Raw genomic sequence first — 23,161 nt, forward strand, 5'->3', positions numbered from 1 at the left:
AATAATCTCCTCTGCTCTGCATGTGGAATTCACATGTTGACCTCGTGTCATACTGGTTTCCTTTAGGTACTTCTGCTTCCTCCAAGGCATGCAGTTAGGCTGACCAGTGTGTCAAAATCACCCATAATCTATGATCATGTGTGTCGGTGTGTATGGTTGTGCTTGATGGACACACACACACACACACACATGTGCATATATTCACGCACACAAATTCTGTGCTCCACTACTGATCCCTAACATCTGAAAGACTTCATTCGATTGTGAATTATGATATTCTTGCAACCATTTCATCATGCTTAAGATGTGAAGTTACCCAAGACGCTTCAATTGAAAATTAACATCACCTGATCACAAGGACTGTAAAAATCAACTATCACTGAAAAATCTAATCGAATTACTGCTAAATCACACCCAAAGCCATTTGAGTTGTCTAATGAGAGCCCACAAAACACCAATGAAAATATAAGATGCACAGTTGGTCTCTGGGATACAGTCACCAGTTCACACACCTTTTCATGCCCAGCTAGCCAATAACACGAGGCAGTGGGTCCCCAGCCCGAGCCTGGAGACTCATATCAAGGCGAAGCAAAGCACACCTTAGACAGAATGCCAGAACACTAAACAAAAGAACCACCAGACAGACCTGAGAAAGGATGGAAGTTTCGAGGGCTGCACAATATCACATGATGATATAATCAATTGTAAGGTGCACGTGCAATAAACACCAGGGCTTTAGATGACAGGGTGTGAAAATTCATCCGGAAGCTGGCTCTGCAGCACTGTACAGACGTTCACTTACAGCCACAATTTGGCAAAGCAGGTTAGCAGTACGCATAAAATATTAATGAGAACTATATTGTCACTGCCAAAAGTCAGTAATCTGTATAGATCCGGCTAGCAGAACACGCCACATACTATCGTTTTGGTGAATCACAGTGGTGGTGGAGAAAGGGACAGCTCAAAAGGGAAATCTTTAGAAGCGTCCGTATATTTACCAGAAAGCCGGCATCCAGCCAAATGTTTTTGCCCGTCATGTAAAGCCCTCGTGATTATTGCACGTGCCATATAATTGTGACGTAAAATCATGCAGCCCTATATGGAACCAATTCTGCTGCACCAAAGCACTGCAGCTCTTAGTTGCTTAACCTTATTTTCCTTTGACAAGAATAACAAAAACACACAGTACTGTCTTTAAGGTATAAACTGTGCAGAAAAGGACAGATCAGTGCAGCTGGAAGAAAAATGGAATGGAAACCTAAGAGAAGGTCAAGGGGAACTCGGCCAGTTGACTTTCTGAACAACCTACTGACAAACCAAATCATCTCCCTAAGAGCACAGTGCCTGACACCACTGGCAACAGACTGAAGATGTGGTGACTAACGAGCGGGAAGAATTTTAATAATTAAACATGAGTTTGGCTTGAGCTGGTCACCCACTACACTCACGCCAACGGTTTAGTTAGTATACGAACAGCGGCGAGCCCCGTTCTGAGGGCAAGCAGCTTTAAAGTGAAATGAGCAGACCAGCGAGGCCAGTAGGACTTAGGAACTGGAATAAGGAAACCTTTCTATTTATAAGAGACCCAAAAAACCAGATATGCAAAAAGCAAGAGGCTTTGCATTCGACAGTGGTGTCCTACGGCAGGTTTTAAAGGTCCAGCTGAAGCGGGTGCACAGTGGGCTCGACCAGGTGAAGAGAATCGGCGAGAAGATGCCATGGATGCCAGCCGTGGGTGCCGTAAACCCACAATGATGGGTGAATTGAAGCATCGTGGTCAAGAAGCGCTCACCTTTTAGAGGTGCTCATGTCGACCGGCTCCTCCCTCGTCTGCACCTCCACCTTGATGGTGGCCTTCACCTCGCCGGCTTTGAGGATGCCAGTGACCTTCAGGCCATCGGGCACTCCGGTCTCGCCTTTCCCGTGGTCCCCCTTCTCCATCTTGACCTTCTTGCTGTCCACCTCCACGGGCAGGGAATCCCGCTCCAGCGCTCGCTTCTGGCTGCGGGTCTGACGCATCGCCTCCTCCGACATGCCGGCACCTGGACAAATAAAGGGGAGGGGGGGGAATAATCATCACTCCGTGAGCACGACTCGCTGACATGCTCGGCCAGGTACACTGTAAATCCGCCGTTTAAGTGCCATATAAAACAAAGCCAGGTTTAATGGCTTAATCCCGCTCACGTGTCAAGATTACAAGCAACAGGAGCCCACGTAGCAGCGGTGGTCAGACGACCTGCTGTACGTGAACTTAAAGTTCTGTTATTCTACCAAGATCTGTGCGCCTGAATGTTCCGTGCTGTACCAGAGGATCACACTGCAATGGATGATGGGAAACGGAGGGGGCCTTAACTGGCATACCAAAGGCTCTCACCCATACATTCAAATGCAAATAGTTTTTTGTTGCTATAGATATTTATGTGCCACCCAAAGCAACTTAACCCCCCCAATATGACCAGCCTCATCTTAGAGGAATTAAAACCCTGCTACCACACACACACACACACACACACACATTAGCATCTCCAGTCACTTAACCCAAGAACCTTCCAGGATGTGCCCGTGCCCTTAATCACGACATTACCTGCCACTATTTATAGTCCTCCAGCAAGGTTTGTGGGAAAACGCATCAACAGCTATATGCAAAGCTACATGCCATCATTGACAGGGTTCCATCCTGACCCCAATCGATGCAAAAGAATGTCGGAATTAACACTGACAGTGATCATATGTGACTTTTGGGGAGCCCTAGCAGGAGGGTCCTAAGCACATCGGCGACGGGTATCAACAGTCACTGCGGCGGGCCGTAACTCCTAAAGCCACGGGGACGAGGCGTGCATCAGGCGGGAGGAGCGCAAAGTGCTGAACAGCAGCTGGACAGAAAGGAAGGTTCCAGACGGTGACCTTAATCCAGCCACCGCGACACTGGCAGGGATTCCTGGCAGCGGTAAGCTGGAACTGCTGCCTGCGCCCCCCGCACGTGTTAAAACGGGCATGAACACCCGGACCGGGGGTGTCGGATGAGAGGCATGGTGAAGGGCAAACTTCACCCAAGCTTTTCAGGAGAGGGCTAACTATGCATTATGTTTAAAAGATAAATTCTTGGAATTAAAAACTAAACAAAGTGACACATACTCTAGATAGGTTGGGGGGGGGGGGGGGTCTGGAGATGCCCAGAAACGCTCCACTGTACCTGCACTGCAAACATCCCATCTGATAAAGAAAGCTGACTTAAGGTCTTTCTCATCCTTCATGACATCACTGGAGCTCCACATGACCCTTCCCAGGATTCAATGGGAGACAAAGCACTTTCCCGAGAACCGGTCTAAACCAGTTGACGGGTGAGAGAGGATGAAGCAGGTTTTAACCCCCAGAGGGACAGACCGGTAGCGCGAGCAGCCACGACCGATCGAGTGTGTTAGGGAGACACTACAAGCATTCCAAAACACAAGTCTGCCACAGAGGAGGAAGAGGGAGGGTGACAAATCGGCAAAGCAGGCAGCACTTTTAAAGGGACAGTCTGTAGCTACGCACACCCACAGAAGCCAGCTTGTCATATGAAGTGCCTCTTAGACAAACCACTCAACACCTCTCAGCATCATCTGCAAACATCTAGTGACATTTCCCCCACAATAAGTATTAATAATATTTAATAACCATTAATGATACTCAATGACATGAGTTGCGATCTTAACAGTAAATATAAAACATTACGCTTTGCTACTTCGAGGAAACCGCCAAAAGTAAAAAAAAAACTCAACCAACGTTAACCAGTGATTACTTCAGAAACAGGCAAAAAGATCAGGTCACATTGCACCATCCTGTGCGATTACAACCTAAACCAAGGACCCGGGCGTCTGCACTGGTGACGCACAACGTCAAAACGGATGTAAATGTAGAACGAGGTTGACCTTAAAGCCAAGAACCCACATTTAAACAGCACAGTCTTACAGCTTGAGGAGACAAAAGAAAGCATATGTACAAACGTCCTTCCAAAGCAATACAATCAGCTAAATAAGGCACCACATGACATACCAGGCAAAATAAAACTGCTTACCACAAAAAAAATTATCTCAGAAGGTTTAGCCTGCATACAACTGGAGTTTTTTTTTTCTTATAGAACTACTACAAAATCTGTAAAGTCAGTCTAAGAAACACACAGCACATTAACATTGATTTTTAGATGCAGGAGATGATATTCAAAGTCAGGAAAACTCATACCACCTTTGGGGACGCACACTTTAAATATATTTTTTTAACGCTAGAACCATCCTGCGGCGATGTTTAAGATCTACAGTGTACTGAAGGAGGTTTTGAAAGCAGCCACACTTCCAAAATGGAAACAAAAAAAGACAGATGATTCGGCAGGACACAGTACTTAAGACCAATGACACCTTCGGGTGTTGAAAGGAAGTCAGAGAAATCGCAATAAAGTGTCTCTTTTCAAACAAACCCAAATGCAAGACGAGCAGGCAAGACAAAGGCGCAGTGAGAAAGGGTGAAAGGGCTCAATCAATCGACAACCAAACCGTGCAAAATGGCCGCTTGTTTGTGCACACTCCCCACTCCCCACATCAGATAGAGAAACAGGCCATGGGGGGGTGATCTGGAAGACTTTATCCCTGGGGTAGAAACTCAGTCACTCCTCCCAGCACAGCTGCCTTTGTAAACAGCCTCTTGCAAGCCACTGCTACACAACATGGACGCTGCCAACACACAGTCCATTACCATCCCATACAGGTGGGTCCATGGCAAACTAGGCATTCGTTCAAAAGACGCCTTGTATTCCATAGCTTCTGAGAACAATCTACATTTTCCCCAGGCTGGCTGAGGACAAGGACAATCAGAAAAACCAATGTATGATATAGTGATGTCACAGCCGTGGGACCTTCGCACACATTTGGACAAACTAGGGGTTCAGAACCGGGAGGAAGGAAAATAAATAAATTAAAGGATCTTTTCAATATGATAGAAAAAATGAGCACACAGAGCTGGATTCTCACAATCATATTACTGTGCTGACTTACTTAGATATTTAGTCCAGAAGAAAGACACGCTTGTCTCTACACTGCTATCAGTCTCCTCATTACCAAACAAGAACCCCGCTGAGCTACCACAGAAGTGTCCAGTTGTGTTCCACGTACAAAACGCCTCAGTACCTCTAAGGTCCAAGGTTAAGGGATGCTCTGACAGCCCCTATTCCCTAATGCACTAAAGGAATCAAAACCAGCATTTGCTGAGATGTTTACACCAGGTTCCTTTGCTATGAAGGGAGAGTCACTCTCACCCTATAGCAATTATTAATAAAAAAAGTTTTCTTTCCGGGGTTCTAGAAATTACATTGTGGAAACATCGGCCAATGGTGCTCAGGAGAAGAGGCCGGGTCGCGGGAAGCTACTCCTAATAGGCCCGTGTGCGTCGGCGGAAAGGAACAGAGCAGTGTGAACAAGCAGACCTTCAGATAGGTGGCAGTGAGGGGTGCGCACATGGGAGACAACCCCCGAATCCTACCCCCATACATTACAATGTGACCACATCGGTTTCCTCATTTCCGTTACAATGCAACGTTTCTGCACTCATGCAAATGACAGGCTGGGTAGATTCTCTCTTAGTGCCTGAGAGGGGCTTTTAACTCGCCGGAGAACCACAGGGACTTCAAAGTGGAACACACAGGGAAGAGGATATTAAAGGTTTTGCTAAACATTACTTCAAAACCGAAGAAAACCTCGAACCCCCATTTTCAATCCACTTGTCTCAAACAGTCCCGTAAACTCAGACAGACTAATAATCATCATAATGCACATTCAAAGCTTTGATCCAACTTTGCAAAATAGCACACCTAAATCATTTATCATATGGCAAAAACTGAAGAGCGCCGAATCAAACCCTACATGCCACTGCAAGGGACGTACCTTTAACGGATACAACTATGTAACTGCACTAGATGCAAGAGGAAAAATAAAAATCGAGCCCAGAGTACACATACGTTTGCATTATCTGAGCAGAACAGGAGAAAAACAAAAGCTACAGATTTCTATTAATACATCACTCGCCATATACATTTCTCAGGCAAGGTCTCCTTGCTCCTAGGAACAAACTACGGCCATAAATAAAGCTAAATGAAATAATTACACACTCACACTAAAATAGCCACTGAAACCACTGTGCCCCAAAGCTACAAGAACAATCTCCAATAAGGGTTCGAAATCACCTCGTCCTGCTTAGCAGGTGCCAGTATGGGAAACACGAAGACGTCCTCCGTATAATGTCCCACACCTATCAGGGCAATAGAACAGTGATCACCTACCCTGCTTATGGAAAGCTACCATCCCTGCATAGCTTATGAGCAGCCATTAATTTGACAGCTGATACTGATAAGTACTGGAAGCAGCCATGTTGAGGCCAAGTTGGCTTTAATATCAGGTGTGTCTCCGCATCTCTGCCATTAAAAAACAATAATGGAGAAACCTCTTAGTAACACATGACCATCCTAATGAATTCCCCGCTGTCGGCGAGCCAGACCGCACAGCATTTTCAAAACCCGAAAAAAGGGGGAAATGAAAACCTGGAAGGATATGTAAACCAACTTTCTTGCATATGATTTGCATGAACAATAGCATACTAGACAGAAAGAGGGATTGTGGGGTAGTTCGAACGCCGTGGAGTTCTGTCTTTCGCAGAAAGCCTTGAGAGCCCCTTTGGGACAGAGCAGATTGGGGTTTAGTGACCGACACCAGGGACTACAAACTCAATCCATGACACTGGAGACAGCACAGCCAAAGGAGCATAAACCCCCATCGTGCGGCCGGTGCCGTACGACAGTCCTCCCTGCTGATGATGTCAGCTGGGCACCCAGTGGCATGGATGTGGTGTAGGGCACTTTGCCTCCACATGCAGCTCCAGCTGCTGATGTAACCAAGTACCCACCCACCCCAGGTGAAATTCATCCACCTTGCTGTGGTGCACTCAAGCCGTTTGTGTACATCTTGTTCAGATGCTTTCATCCCCACCCAGGATGTCCCACCACCTACGTACAGCAAGATTCCTTCGCGGGACCCATGAGGCTCATCGAATAACGCAGCTGCATGACAATTTATACACCCCCCTACCCCCCCCCCAACACCGTAGCCAGATCCTAAAGTAGGATGGAGCCGGTGTATGACTCAGCAGGTTAGGATGCTGTGCCTGTGATTAGAAGCTTGCTGGTTTAAAACCTACAGTCAGTAGAGTAATTTCTCCATCATTAAAGTGATAAATAATATGTAAATGAAACAGTACTGTCAATTCAAAGGCAACAGTCAAAAGGTTTCTACCTGCTCACAGCACACAGGAAGGGGGGGGGAGAAGAAAAAGAAAAAAAAAAAAGCAGTCCACATGACCAACCCCCCCACCCCCCTTATGGGAAAGCCAACTGTGCGAATTCCCTAATCTGGCTTCAGCTGGCACTGGGTCCTGTACAAGCAGCTTGTGAGAGCATTGATCATGGGGTAAAAGGACGAGGGGCTGCCGGTGTTGGGGGGGGGGGGGGGAGAGACTTCAGGGGACAGAAAGGACAGCATGTTGGTCGCTCACCTCTGTCCCCATCCATAACCCCCCGCTCCAGGGAGATGTTCGCGAGTCCAGGGCACTGGGAGCACCAAGCACTGCAGTCTGGCACATGAAGGGTTAAGGCCTGCCATTTTAGTGCCAGTGACAGATCAGGCTATTAGGGCGTTACCTTACAAAATGGAAGAGCTTAACCCTGCAGCTGCCACGAGACTCCACCTGGACTTCCTGCAGAGGGACGGCCAGCACGAGACCTGGGAAGAGGGGGAGGAGCCTGCCCTGGCCTCTCCCCCCCCCCCCCCCACCCCAACCACACCACACGTGAGGACAAAGGAATGTTCACGCATCGGAACAGGAACCCCAGCGGTGTGAGCACACACAATCCGGCAAGAAAATACACCAAATGCACGCGCACGCACACGCACACACACATGCACACACACAGCAGTGCATAAGCCAGAGGGCAGGCGCACGTTGGCGGTGGGACCATGCTTTTACACGTGACACCTCGTCCACGGCAGATTAGATAAGAGCCGTGAGGTGCACACAATCCCAGCGGCAAATTAGCACGAGCCCTTAATAACCTCATCCTCGAAGTACATGAAGTGACAATTTAAATGTTAAACCACTGTTATCTCGCGGGTGATCAGCAACTCTTGACCGTTTGGTCTTACAGATCCATAGATGTAATCTGCCTGCACCTGGGGAGTCACTACTTGGCCTTTAGACTGCAGCTACTGGAAATATATGGGAGGGACACATATTTTACACTATTAAAAAAAGAAGAGAATTTAAAATAAAACAGTTTTGCAAGAGTCAAACTAAAGAACAAGACACCTTCTCATAAATGAATATGTAAATGCGTGAGAGCATGAACATTGACATGAAATGTATTCCTCTCTCACAAACTCACCAAAAAGCCCTTTAGAAGATAGGATAGAGGGAGAGGGTAAGCTTTGCACTACATCACACCAAGGAGCAAGGCCGGGGGGGGGGCAGACTACCCAACAGGAGCACTGCCTCAGAGCCCGGATGCAGGGCGTCCCTCAAGGGTCAGTACTGAGCCCCTTGTCTGTCACATAAAGCTGCGACTTCCAGGCTGCGGACCCTGCATGTTTATGTGACAGGGGTCATGAAGACAAGCCAGCGTGATGTATGAGGGCCGCAAAGCATATATACTGGGAGCAATAAATGGGTCTTTTCATCCCTCACCCCTCCAATTAAAAGGAGGCCGACTCCCAGATAATTAGGAATGTTAACGACAAAAGAAAAGGCTTGTCAAAATGCACGCTTCTTACAACTATAGAGGACAGATACGCAGAGATTGCATTTCAGGAGTTGCCCCAAGACAACTGATCCTAAAGACACAATGTGTGTTTGTGGGGGGGGGGGGGTAGTTGATGGGATTTGACTCCGAAGAGAGCAATGAGCTGAGCTGGGCATAACAGACGCGTCCTATTAAACGAGGGACGTCTCTCACGTGAACTGGCATCCGAAAACTGTGTAAACTGATTCGTTGGAGGCCCTACCCAGAGGCCCGATACCGGACAGAAAAGGGTGTTGGCAGAGTAACACTGGCCACAGACGGCTGAGGGTGAAGCCCCGCCCACCGCCAACGGCACACGAGACATGCCTGGGCTGCTTCCCGGCGCGGCCATGATGTCCCGCTGCGGGTCGAGAGCCCCGCCGGCACGCTGGGGCGTGACCGAGGCACCCAGAGATGATACCTGCCAAGTCAGCACTGACCGGTCACGACGCACAGTGGAAGCCATTGTTATCTCACTGGAGATCAGGCCATTTTTGAAAGGTTGGGGGGATAACGAAACTCTACTGTAGCTTGTTTCTTCCCAAAATATTGAACGATGAATCCGCACGGTTTGCCAGACGAGTTCTGGATCACCGTTCCCACCACGCTTTCAAAGGAGAACCCCTTTTAGGCTTTAAGATCACCTGGCAGGACTCTAATACAGAGGCCCTGAAATTTCCCTACCATTCAATTGTAGGTCCATATTACCTGTAATACTGCCATTAGAGGTTTGGTGTAAAATTACCTTAAGATAGAATATAGCACAAAACAGTGCCACACATTATGAGAAGACAGAACCTAAAAGCTGAAGCAGGTAGGAAATGTTAAGTGTGACACCCCCCCCCCCTCCCAGCCAGCTGTACTGAGAACTCCAAGCATCACTTTTCCCCCACATACAACAGGAAGCATTAATACCGTCTTTTGCATGCAGTAATAGGTGAACCATGGCAGCATAGACAACAGAATGCCTGAGAAGGTGGGGGCCACAGAGATAAAGTCATTGTTGGGGCACTAACAGCAGCATAAAATTCAGTAGTAACAACCAGAAAAAAATGGGATCCCTCTACAACTCGGGGCTCTAGGTTACAGTTTAGGATGGCCCATGACGAAGCCTGGCCCTAGCCGGGGGGGCCAGTTGGGGTTCCACGCTGACCGTTTATCACAGTGCAGCTCGAAGGCACTGTTTCCACAGATCAAGATGAATCCTGCAGCCCATCTTATGGAGACCTCAACAGGACATGCACCTCTAGGGGAATATCAACATTTCGAAGGAAAGAGGCTGACCAGTCAGAGACCTCACCGGTAGATGTGGGTGTGTCGCTTTCAAACACACCGCAGCCTTCTTTCATAGCCCCCTTGGTGCTCGAGGACAAACACACACACACACACACACACAAATTAAGGTTATCAATTTCAGTTTTTAAGACTGTATCAGTGTTGGTTTGGGTAAATTAAAATGAGCTTCAACCCAGAAAAGAATCACTGAGTTATGTATGAGAAAGGGAACTTAAATGTTAAGTCATGTTCCTTTACATAAGAGTATCGTTTTCATTTAAACTCGCTGAAGCAAAGTTAAGATTATTATTCTGTTGGACACAAATGGCTAGTTGGTACTATATTTAGATTTCCCATATGCACAGGTGAATTCGCCTGGAGCACAGAAATATACAGTAACACAAACATTAACCCAAGAGCAGAAAGTACAACCCAACTTCAAGGCACAAAAGCTGAGGGAAAGGGACCAAACGAAAAACTGCACCCTTCCTTCAACCTTGATTTCAGGACCATTTAGGATACCATCAAGTTTTAGGGGGGCGAGGGGGGGGGAAACTACAAAAACTTTAAAGCCATTTTTCCCCTTAAAAAATAATCCATGGCAGCATTAAAATTAATTCATTTATCAAATATTTATAACTACTAAAGCATTAATTTCCACAATTACACACCCCCAGCCCAATATCCAAGGAGACCATGTTAAATCTGCTCAACACTGCTTTAAAAACAGAAGCAGATTTGCAGAACCATCACATGGTTTTTCTCCTCACGCATTAATTCCATATTGAGACAAGGCTGGGGACAACCTGAATGCAAGCTTATAAAAAAATGTCGAGCCTAATGCACTGGCTTGCAATGCATTCTCATTTAATTTATTAATACGTATTACTTTTAAGCTCGGAAACACTCCAATTACACACAAAAAAAAAGAAAATCACAAGACCTCACTCGTGAACATCTCCGATCAGCATAAACGGATCACGCCGATCTTCCAGATAAACCATTTGACGACTATGGAGAAATGCAAGCCAAATTTACAGCAGAACTGAATGAACAGCATGCGGCTACTCCAACAATTACAGGGCCTTTCTTCGTTTTCTACACGAGGAACGTGAAAAGAACAAGGACTGTGGTTTCAAACATTTACCACTCCTGCCTCCAACACATATGGTTTGCTCAGTCAACAGGTGGCCATTTCCCAGAGGACCATCTCCACCAGTCCCCATCTCCTGTCCGGCTTCCTGACAACCAACCTGAGTAAGCAGGGTATTATCTCCTAGCCCATTCATAAAGGAGGGACTTATTTGTAAATACACAATCAGCGTGGGGGAGACATATGCTTTAGCAGGCCTCTGGGGAAACTGCCTCCTCTGACAAAATTTGATTGGTCTGTATTTTCCTTAAACCCTACAGCCTACACACACATACACACACATGCAAATACAATGAGCATTTTTTGGATCCGAATGCCAGCTGTGGATATAGATTCGGACTAAAGCTGTCACGATAGCTCGATTAAGATTTTTTTTTTTTAAAAAAAAAAGCTTAGATTAAGTTTTCCTTCTCGATTACTCTGCAAATATGGTGGAAGGAAGACCGAAGAAAGGCATGCAGCAGAATGTCAAAATAAAGAGTGAACGCCTCGGTTGTGTGGAAACACTTCAAATTAAGCAAATGGAAATGTAATCTGTCGATATCGCAAAGCAGAAAAATTAAATAAATATCGCAACAGCACGACTGCAATGCAACTACATCGTAAAAGAAATTATTCCGGTTTGATGGACTCACCCAATAACGTGATGTTAGCCATAGATAATTATAAGCTATGTGCCCTTTAGCCTCCTGGAGTAACCTAGTCTGTCTGTCATCACATTGACAAACTATTTTGCTTAATTTACTTTCTATGATTCCAGTATCTCAAGAGAATCACTAGCAGCATAAAGGCTAGTCCTGTCGTTGAAACGCATCATCTTACATAACACTGTATAGTACATAATAACCAGTGATGTCCCAAGCCAGTGCCAAAAGATCGGAATCAGGGCCGATCTAGGCATTTTTTAATTAATCGATATCGTACCACAGTCCAATACAAAGCCTTATCTATTTAATTTCCCACATCCATCTAAATTTACGTCAGTTGCCCAGATTGTATTGTTCAGTCACACGGCTTGAAACTACTAGAGATGTCAACCAGAAGTAGCCCGACAGCTACCTGCAATGTTTGCAATGCCACTCATTGGAGATGAGGCAGCAATAGAGTATCGTTTAATACACCAGATCTAAATTAGACACTTGCAGAAACAAAATAAGGAAAAATACTATGAAACTGCGAGGATCACTCAGATGAAGAATGCACCACCTACTGTGTGGGTCTGTATATTTAAATATATTGAACGTAACAATGAATCACAAAATCGGTTAAAAAAAATCGATGTAAATGTATGACGATTTAAACCGGCTGATGTGGAAAATGAATCGCTACTTTAAAGTAGTGTGACATACTCCTAACAGAAAAACTGGTGTAATATCACATTTGATTTCACAACATCAGTTCGACGCCGATGTCACTGCGTATTCACATCGACGTCGTACGTCAGTTTCTGGTTTTGACCGACAGCTTGGGTACAGCCAGGTCCTTGGTGTCAGAGAAAATGTATGAGTCAAAAAAGCAAGGATGAAAATGATTACAACTAGCTGGAGGAGCACCTGCTCAGCACATGCAAATGCAGTGGCGATAAATTTGACTAATTTCTTACACATACCAGATATGGCTGAAAAGAAGCCATCATTAAAACTGCAAAGTGTGCAAAACATTTTTTCATATGACAGAGTAAAAATGTTTTAGTGTCACTTCGTCTCAACCTAGCTGGCCATCGCAGCCCTTGCAATGTGCAAACTGCCTGTGCATAACATGCGATGTCCTTATTACGTCACACATCATACAGACCTAGTATTGCGGGTGACACGGTGTCTGCAGGTTCTCCCGGTGTGCGTGGATTCGCACCAGATTCTCAGGCTTCCTCCCACTGTCCAAACACATGCACCTTAAGAGAACCAGAATGCATAAATTGACCTTGTGTGTGAGTAAGCAAACACCCCGCCACCCTGTCCAGGGTTGGCTTCTGCCGCATGCCAACTGCACTATACATTATATATTGTCAAAAAAGATAGATTACATAATTATTGGTATTATAGATTGTATTATATTTGTATTATATTATATTGTATTATAGATTACATAATTATTGAGAGGGACAGCCCTAGTTCTGACTATCTTTTGGTCTAAAAGACGCAAATGAAACTGTAAAACTGTAGCACATCAACACACAAAAGCAGCATGATACCTAACTAGCCATGCAGATGGCTGTTTAACATGAATATTTTACATTCAAGACGACCACATGACATATCAAGCACATACCCATACTTAACATGCTCTATCCACTTGACTTAATACAGTTCAGCATGTTTTCCTTTTGAACTCAATAGCACATTGCAACCTACCATGTCTGCAAATATTTTTTATTAACCTATCAAAGGTTACAAATTCAGCTGAGTGGTCACACAATAAAACACATGACAACCCCAAATGCCTCATACTGAGACATATACTGAAAAAGTGTATATTTGTTACAGGACAGAAAGCCAGCTCAGTTTTTAGAAAGACCACGTAGTTCCCAAACATGTCGACTGAACTACAGCACAAAGATGTCTCAGCTACCCATCCTCCACCCAGCCGTCCTCTTGTCTCAGGAAATCTAAACACCCAGGTTGGGCAGACTAAGACGACTTTGACTGGCTCTCAGTAAGCATGTGTCACCCTCCTGAGTTTCCTGTTTACTGCACGGGCTGCAGCTCCCAGGGCAGCGCGTCACGCAGAGGAGAACGTCGGCTATCGCTACATCAGACCGTCCGGCTTCCTCCTCATTCCTGTCAAATCTCCCAGCTTAAGTCTGACCCAAAGGACCCCGGCCGGCATGATAAATGTGACCCTGTCCAGAGATTTACATGCTCTCCGTTATCATAGCATTTGCAGACCGCTGTCCTATTTCCAGTGGCTGTTCACGGACAAAAGCTATCATGTCAAGCTATCATGAAACATATTTTTGTTTTGTATACAAAAAGAACATGGTCGCAAGAATTATCGAAACGACTCCACAACAAAACGGGAGAAACCCAGGACCCTGGTCCTACATGCTCCAAGTCGTCAATAAAGGCCAAAACTGACACCTTGAAAATTACTAACTCTTCAGTATCCAAAAATTTACTCTCTCCTCTGGCACCAAATTACCACAATGTCAGCCAGCCACCAAACAAAAACCAACCCAGTTTTTAAAAGCTGCAATGAAACTGTTCACTACAGATTATGGAAAAAAAAAACCTAAACACTCAGTACATATTTTTTAAGCACTATAAGACTAGATGGCAGGTTGTGACCTCTGACGGTAAGAACGAAAACACCATAGCCAAGTGTGGTTTTGTAGATTCCCAGAGGATGCATCATGGGTAATCTCCATGTGACTATACGCAAATGTCACCCCATTGGCTCACTCTACAGACCAGCTTCATTTCTTGAAACAAAGAGGACCGTCTGCCATATATTAAACAGCATACATATCTTAGGAACAGATGCAAGGCAGGGAAATAGCCAAGACAGTGTATGAGAACTGTAAACTGAGAACTACACAGATGCATAGTAAGACAACGCATTTCGAAGTACACAACCCTATACCCATTAAAGTCATACCTCATACACTAACAGTATGACTTAAAAACCTAGTACACAATCTGGGTGACAGGTATCCACAGACTTCAGTTATTGTGCAATCTGTAACCTATGCAGATTTTTAAATAGAAGTCCTTCTCGAGTTTGGCAAACCATGGCTAAAAACATTCAGGCTTGCCCCACAGATGGAAATCACCCATATTAACCTGCTTTAAGTTTGTACTGCAAGCCAATCATATCTTTGTAGTTTGACATGCACATGCAGATCTCCCTACTGTTGCATTTTAATACGTCTATTACTGACCAAGAAACCTCTTTCCTAGGCCATCGACCCTTAGAAGATGACCGACTGTAATGCCAGGAGTCCCTATGCCGTATGCCCATTGCGGTCACTCATCCCACAATTTGTCATTAAATACGGGGTTGAACTACTGGGCAAAGTAAAAACGAGCTAACAAGAGTTAACACTCATGGAGGCAAGCAATACGCAAGAAAGCTTGTTAGACCTTGGTGTACAGACCGCAAAGCTGCATACATTTCTTTGGTGTATCAGAGTTAGAGTTCAGCTACCACCTTGAAACAAAATTTAGATTTGTCTAACCCAAATATTTTAAACCAAAAGCTAGAGGCGTATCCGATTAAATGTAAACTAAATCTACAGCTTGGAAACAAGCTATTAAACCCCCCCCCCGCCCCAAGTGAAAGGAAAGACTTAAAACCCTGAAGTATTATGCCGTAGTGACAAAACTGCTGCAGAATTTCAATAAATTCAAAATGCTGTCTATGATCCACAAAGCTCCACTAAGAAAAAGCAGAGGGAACACAGCCGCATCAGCCTTACTGGGGCAAACACCTGATCTGCTGCAGGTGGCAGTTCAACACCTCACTCTGACTGACATTTAGAGACCAAGCAGGCTGCGATCATACTGCCCTGGGGCCAATGTGCAGAATGGTACAGGTCAAGGGCCAAAAAAAAAAAAACGCTTAAAAAAAACAGGAAAATGAGACCAAAATGTAAAAAAAGCAAGAGGTCAGTGGGCTGGAAGAAGGCAGAGACCTCGATGACAAAATGCTGCTGAAATAGACTATCAGCAGGGCCGAAAGGGTATAGATCCAGGACAAGAAAAGCTTAACATCTGGCAAGCTATCTTTGCTGGTTCAGTGAAATAGGAACCATAGGACTGGCCGCCATGGAACGTCATACTGCCGATAAACACTGCTCATTTGTTCCAAACCATGGACGTGCAGGACAACTGCTTCGATCGTGCACACTTCCAAAGCAATTCTTACATTTACTCAAAACGGGTTAACCAAGTGGCCAAAAACCACAATAGCCAAGGCTCCCAACTACCACCTTATAAAGTTTACAGTGACAACATTCTTGCAATTATCCAGTAAGGTGGGATGTACAGCTCTATTTTACCACAAAGACAAAAATCACCTGGACTGCTGAAAACATGAACTGAACATTTAATAACTGGGTCATTAAAAGGCATCCATCAGTCTTCTGCAGCGCTCTTCTACAGTAAATGTCAGCTTCACAAGCACTTCGAGGGTCTGGGTTTATGTCAGGTGCCATCTACAACAGTTTCAACGGAGCAGAAATTGTGTGAATGATTCACGTGGAAGACCACTGTGATGTTCTCCTCCACCATTCAAAGTTCTGTTCTCACCCCCAAACTAGTGATATTTGACTTTTTAACTGCCCAGTGGTTATGTTCTTCATGGAGCGATCATGCAATACGGCTGTAACTTGTACAAGGTCCTACAGTCTACCCTCGCAGAAACCACTTCAATATTTGCAATGGGATAATCAGAGCGATTGCAGAAGACACAAGTATGCATAGAAACACACACATAAAATCTATCTGGCAGCCATAATGAATGACTCCATAATGAAACTCAAAACTGAAGGACTAGGCTCTGGATACAAAAAAAAATCTAACACTTCAGGGTCTCTATGGGATTAGATCACACACCTTTCCTAAACAAAGAGAATACTGTCATTTTTTTCTTAATTATCTGACCTGCTGTGCCACATTAAGATTAACAGCAGTTATACAGTGAACCAAAATCCAGAAATCCATTTCAGTGAGTCATCTATGAAGACATTTAAAACTATTTCTTCTGAAACCTACCGAATAAAGAGCATCGCACTTGCAAAGCGAGACGTCTCTAAATTCTACAGCCTACTTCAACACACACACACACTTGTCTAGAAGTCTAGAATTGCCATTATTTTTTTTAGTTAATAATGGCATTTCCATAGAACTGTCTTTCAAGTCCATTAAACAAATATGCGGAAAGATAAAACACAAAAAAGTATCCATAAAGGATCTTCAAGACATCATCTACTATTAGTATTCAGTGATAGATAGTAAATTACATCCTCTCCAAATGGTATAAGGAGAGAGTTTGAGATTGGGAGGGAACAACTTAATTTAAATATAACAGTTTGTGTATTGGGAGGGTGAATGCAGCCAAATTAAATATTGGGGGAGGGGGAACCATGGAGATGGAACCATTCTAGCTAACTAAATGATTTCCTCATTCTAAAAGCAGCTTAGTGAAGTCTGGGAAAGGGTGGATTTTTAATAAAAAGTTCTGACCACTAAAGAACTATGTGTGAGAGGTCATTTCTGAAGGGGAAAATAGTTACGCGAGACCCATTTGATCTCCTGAGCATTCAGTATCCTTTTGCCAAACAAGACAAAAGGAATTTCTGCAGACATACCGAACTGCTCCATGTTATACATGTTGACGTACTTCTACCTAAGGCCTCCACTGCAATATCGTTTTCTGCCGAAGGACCCAAATGTTATCTGGAGAGGCAGGTGCAGTAACACTTTACGCACATTCCCATGCACATCAAACCGATTTATGCTTCACATAAACTGCTCTCGCCATTAGGGATCACAGAAATGTGTCAAGACATAAGCACAAAGCAGCTGTAAGTCACCCTCAACTGGAGAAAAGTTTTAAGGTAAATGCCCCCAGCATCCAAATGCACCTTTTTCTAGGTCATTCATTGGTTTTAGTAATTCAACGGCATTTAGCTAAATTTTGGCAAGGATGACCAAGTAACTTACTAGGCCGACAGAGCAGGCTGGACTCCCCATAACACCTCAGTGAGCCCATTCCAGTGGAACAGTATAAGATTCTGCAAGGTGTGCATTCATGATTTCAGGAGTCTAAATATTGACCACATACGGCGAATAACTGTCCTTCTTGCACCAACTTGCTAGACCAAGCAGTGGGGGAAGAGAAACATTACAAAAATGACAAAGGTCATATTATTATTTTGTTAAAAACAATGGGGACACATTCAAGTTCACTTTAATTCCACGTGATCGAATTTTATAACCAAATCTTAACCCCCCACCCAATGTGTCCCAAAACAGAAATGTGCATTTTGCGATAAATGACACTGATGCTTTGGTAAATCCAGATGAGGCTAACAATATGATTAAGGCACGTTTCGAGAGAGCGCTGGGATGAAATGACGCCCAGTTTCGGGCTTGGAGCGCCAGGACGTGTAGCGGCCCCTTTAAGATGAGGAGGAAGAGCGGCCGTCCGATGAAGCAGGAAGAGCACGGGGACTTTTATTCTGACACCGACACACTCGGGCTGCCATTCGGGTTAAGTGCCACGACTGGGGGCTAAAACTAAGGCACACGAACACGGTCCACCATTACACCACCATGAACCCCCCCCCCCTTTATCAGCCATCAAAGATTCCTACCTCGACCCCCCCACCCCCACAAAAATAAAACAAATCTGCCACATCAACTAATACTTAATAAAATGCCGGCTCCGAAATGTTACCACTCGATTGCCGACTAATTAATACGCTGAATTATTAAAGAGTAAAACTAAAATCATTTTAAAAGGCAAAGGGGTCTCTAGCAACTTTCTGCGCCAGAAAACAAAAAAAAAACGCAGATTGGCACCTTGTTTTCGGACTGAGGGCTCCTTGGTTATCTAGCTACCCACCCCCAGCTAGTTGGCTACAGCCTTCGGTACCTCGTAACCAAAAGCAGAGATTAAAATTGTTCAAACTTTCCGCACATAAACCAGCAGCAAACGCGTCGCCGAGGTCAGCCAGACAGGTAACCTGACGGACTCCGCCACTAACTAAGTGCCCCGACCGAGAAAGGGTCCCGGCCGGCGGCCCCGCTCCTAGCTTAGCCCGCTACCTACCGCCGGCTAACTCCCACGGAGACTCGCCCGACTGCGCAGACACGGTCCGGCTTCGGCCGCCCAATTCACGCTTAAACCCGGCATCCCGGCAAGTTTGGGCTCTTCAAGCGCGCGTAACAAGTGACTCGGCGGTCCACTTACATCCATTGACATTTAAGGCATCCGCCGGTCCAAGTTTAAATGGATTCCGGCGACTTTTCCCAACCTCCTCCCCCCCCTCCGCCCCGGCGGCTTGTTTTCACCGATCCGGAGAGGTGCATTAATTACACGGCTAGCAGGCTACGCACGGACCATTACCTTACGCTCAGCCGCCGCTGATAGCTAGCTGGAAGCTACTAAGGGAGAAAACTTCCCCTCCGCTTAGCGATTGTAATTCAGAATGAAAAGGGCTCATCGCCGTAACACTGGGAATACATAATAACTTACGGAGTTGGGGTGGCGCTGCACGTTTCTCCTCCGGCTCTTCCTCGAGGTTCAGATGAGTATTTACCCCGGTATTTCGGTGTAAAAAAAATCCTGGGGATCCCCCTTTATCAAGCTTCCCCGCTGCTTCTCCCGTTGCCAAATAATGCGCTTCACACACATGGAGCTGCGGCGTCACTGCATCGGACATGCGCATTTTCGCTCAGCGGGGGGGACCAAGGTCTGTCTCTCTCTCTCTCTCTCTCTCTCTGTAACACACACACACACACACACACACACAAACTACTGACTACCACCAAAGAATCAAGAAATCAGAGACAGAACTACTAGACACCACCAAGGAAGTCAGACGAAAAATACATTTTTAACACCAGGTTGTACTATGATAATGTCTGAGAACCCTCGCGCACATTTTACTTCAACTGAAAAGAAGGTGGAGGACATAGAACTGTCATTCAGCCAGTTTTTACGTCATCGCTCGATACTTTTAATAAACAGACAAAGCAACATTACTTTCGCTTTGGAAACATTTCCCATAACATAGTGAACTGGCTTTTGTGGTGTGATAGTTTAACACATAGGAAAAGGTGGTTCTGTTACTTTTGGAATCACAACTGAAATTCTTTTTTTGTAATAGTTTTTCACTATTGTAAAAAGCATAGTCTTGGATTGTTCATTAATGTGTTGTACAGGTACTTCCCAATTCAGTTCTTAATCTTTCCCAAAGAAGGAATACTCCAATCTTTGGCTTATTTCATATGTAATCTTGCACAAGTTTGTAGCAACTTAACTCAGTGCCTTCTAATATTGAGTTGCTTCTGACGAACATCTTCAAATACTAACTACACCATGCCATCTTTCTGGCCTTTCGGAGTCACATTTACAAATGACTGACATATTTCTAAGTCTCACTGTTGACTGTTTACCCAACATCAACCAAAGACATTTGGAGAGTAGATACTGATGTAGAATTAACCCGAGGTTAACCTGATCTAAAGAGCTCCACATTTGTCTCCACACTGAAGAGCACTAGTTAGTACATGCCAGTTTAGACTGAAACCTTTGACAAGTCAGCATCTCAGACCAATCTAGGTGAAATTGTGAGTAAACGTATTTAAAAAAAAAATGTTTTTGACTTATGTTACACTAAAAAACTTTCTCTGACAATATTTTAAAGGGAAGGAAATTGTCTGCCATTTGAAGACCCTTAACGTCATCCCTCCTCCGCTGCCTCTGAATAGATATAAGCTTTAAATAAAGCTTATTATAAATCAATAAATGAATGACTCAGCTTTGATGAATACTGTGAACTCCATTTAAAATTTTCCTACAGCCTACCATAGCTTAAATTACAGAAATGAATCATTCCATCTTAAACATGAAAAAGCTTTTTCTAGGCTAGAAATTCTATAGAGGTAAAATGAAAATATTCTGTATTCACATTCATGGATATGTGTGGTGCAATCTGTGGTCTATTTCATCATGATTATTTTAGACTGGTATTGCTTTTATCAATTTACAATCGCCTTTTAGTCTTAATGTGAGTATTCTTTATTCAGTGTATCACAAACACAGATTTATCAACAAAGTGCAAAGCAAAGAATTTCAATAGATACATGTAGGCACATCCAAATCTGCAAAGTAAAGACACACATACATGTTTTGTGCATGAAATAATATGGCCAAGAAGCAGAAAATTGGTGAGGGGGTGATGGCATTGGTGAAAAACACAACGCGTACTCCTTGTCTTAGAATTATCATTAGATCCATCCACATAGAAGGGGCAGTGAGTGGCTCAGTGGGCTAAATACCTATGACTGTGGTAGGAAACTCTCTGGTTCAAGTCCCACCCTTAGCAGAACTGTCACATGTCCATAGGCCCATTATCAAAGTCCCTAAGTCTACGTCCCAACTCCAGGGAAACCCTGCACCGTGTCCCCGAAAGGTTGTTCTCACCTGCCCTGTGTTTTGTGGAGAGCAAGATGGGGTAAGCAAAGAGAAGCATTCCAATGTGCTTAGGTAAATGGAAAATAAAGGATTCGATCTTTAAATAACAATGATTCAAACTGAACGTGTTTAACTGAGTTATACACTCATCTGCTAAACATAATTTTACATCCCCAGTAGGTGAAAGCATTCTGGGAACCTACTAAACATCTCAACATTACCACTGTAATGACAGGGGGAGGCCGCTTTATACAGACATTTACATTTTTGAGTGAAAAGAGTTATGATTTTTCAGCCAGATACTGCATACACGAGCTAAGTCATTAGTAACTTCCATACCACATATGTCAGAATCAAAATTCTCATTTAAAGCTTTTCTCACATACAAAAGAACACAAAATAATTCAGAAAAACCATCAGAAGTGTCACTGGGGTGAAACAACAGGCACAAAATAAATCCAAATGTCTCCATGTTCTTTAAGTCTTACATACAACTCAAGTTTAACTTCTTTGATTCTAGAATGTTAAACAGTTTCAATTTCTATGGCCAATACACGACAATGGCTGATATAAACAACAATAAACAGGCTAACTTTAAACTTAAGTATAGTACAGTAGCAATACAGGAAGTGCCCCTTCCTGTCACGATTGTCTGGGATCACTATTTAGCAGGAAGTGGCTCATTTATGTACCTTATAAGCATCACAATATTGCACAACAATTCATGCAATGTATTTTGAGGTTTATCTTAAACCAAGCCATGAGATAAAGTGAAACCAAAAGCCCTTGCTTGGGTTGAACAAACTTACTGCAAACCTTTGGAGATTAATCCTTATCAGAAAATTGTGAGCGATACTGAACACCAAACAGAGTGTCTATGACTATGCATGCAAGACTTAGCTCACTTACCTCCATTGTAATTCATGGGAATCGGCTGTAATGTAATTCTAGAAAGGGTCATGTATACGCGTTCTCCCCTCCTCCAGCAAACAATATGCTTTAAAATAAAGAAGCTCATTAATATGAAAAAAAACTATCAAGACATCATTACTGTTCTTCAACTTCTGCAATAAATACCCACAAGCAGAGCTATGTAAGAGAGTTGCCATGACGATTTTAGATGCTTATTCAATATAGCTCTGCAGAGATTTATGAATGATATCCATTACATCAAATATTACTCAATAAAAAAGCAAAGCTGCTAAAAAAGCACATGGGGACATTCAATATTTCAATATGCATCCCTCAGACTTACAACTAAATCATCATCATAAATAAACACCATCGTTAAGCCGCTTCCTGTTAGGCTCAGTCAATGATGGCAAAAGTGCATCGTCAGTGACAGTGTCTGAGAATGCTGGTTTGTGGTCAGTCAAACAAATTTATCAGAAGCCAGCTGCTCCTGTGCCCCCTCTGTCATTTGGTCAAGTGAAATGCTCTGCCCCCACTACTTTAAACAGTGGCAGGATATTTGACATGGAAAAAAATCATTCTCTGTGTGGTATTTAAGTCACAGCCAAGACTATTCAACTCCATCATATAAAACATCTGAAAGACCATCCATCCATCCATCCATCCATCCACCCACTTATCTCAGGCCACAAGGCTGGGGTACAACCAGAATAAGATGCTAGTCCATATACACTCTCATACAAGCACACATTACAAGCATTTTAGGGAATGGATGGTACTTGACAGCGAAAGTTAACACCAGAAACCTCAACACCAGTCTACCAACA

The 23,161-nt window shown here is 44.1% G+C and overlaps 1 protein-coding gene across 3 annotated transcripts in view; it reads right to left on the reverse strand.

Annotated features, from left to right (window-relative positions):
• Positions 1–19,813, reverse strand: part of LOC125726985 (transcriptional repressor p66-alpha-like) — a 30,503-nt gene extending 10,690 nt beyond the window's left edge. Inside the window, exons 1-3 of one of the 3 annotated variants that reach the window (XM_049003542.1) lie at positions 19,479–19,615; positions 13,074–13,170; positions 1,793–2,042 (exon numbers count right to left, since the gene is read on the reverse strand). In XM_049003542.1, the coding sequence (XP_048859499.1) occupies positions 1,793–2,034 (242 nt within the window). In that variant the 5' untranslated portion in view covers positions 2,035–2,042; positions 13,074–13,170; positions 19,479–19,615. Of the gene's footprint in view, positions 1–1,792; positions 2,043–13,073; positions 13,171–19,478 lie in introns of all 3 variants that reach the window. The other 2 variants (XM_049003539.1, XM_049003540.1) reach the window with 2 other exon arrangements.
• Between the last annotated feature and the right edge of the window lie 3,348 nt (positions 19,814–23,161).

The sequence above is a fragment of the Brienomyrus brachyistius genome, unplaced genomic scaffold (assembly GCF_023856365.1).
Source record: "Brienomyrus brachyistius isolate T26 unplaced genomic scaffold, BBRACH_0.4 scaffold82, whole genome shotgun sequence".
NCBI lineage: Eukaryota > Metazoa > Chordata > Actinopteri > Osteoglossiformes > Mormyridae > Brienomyrus > Brienomyrus brachyistius.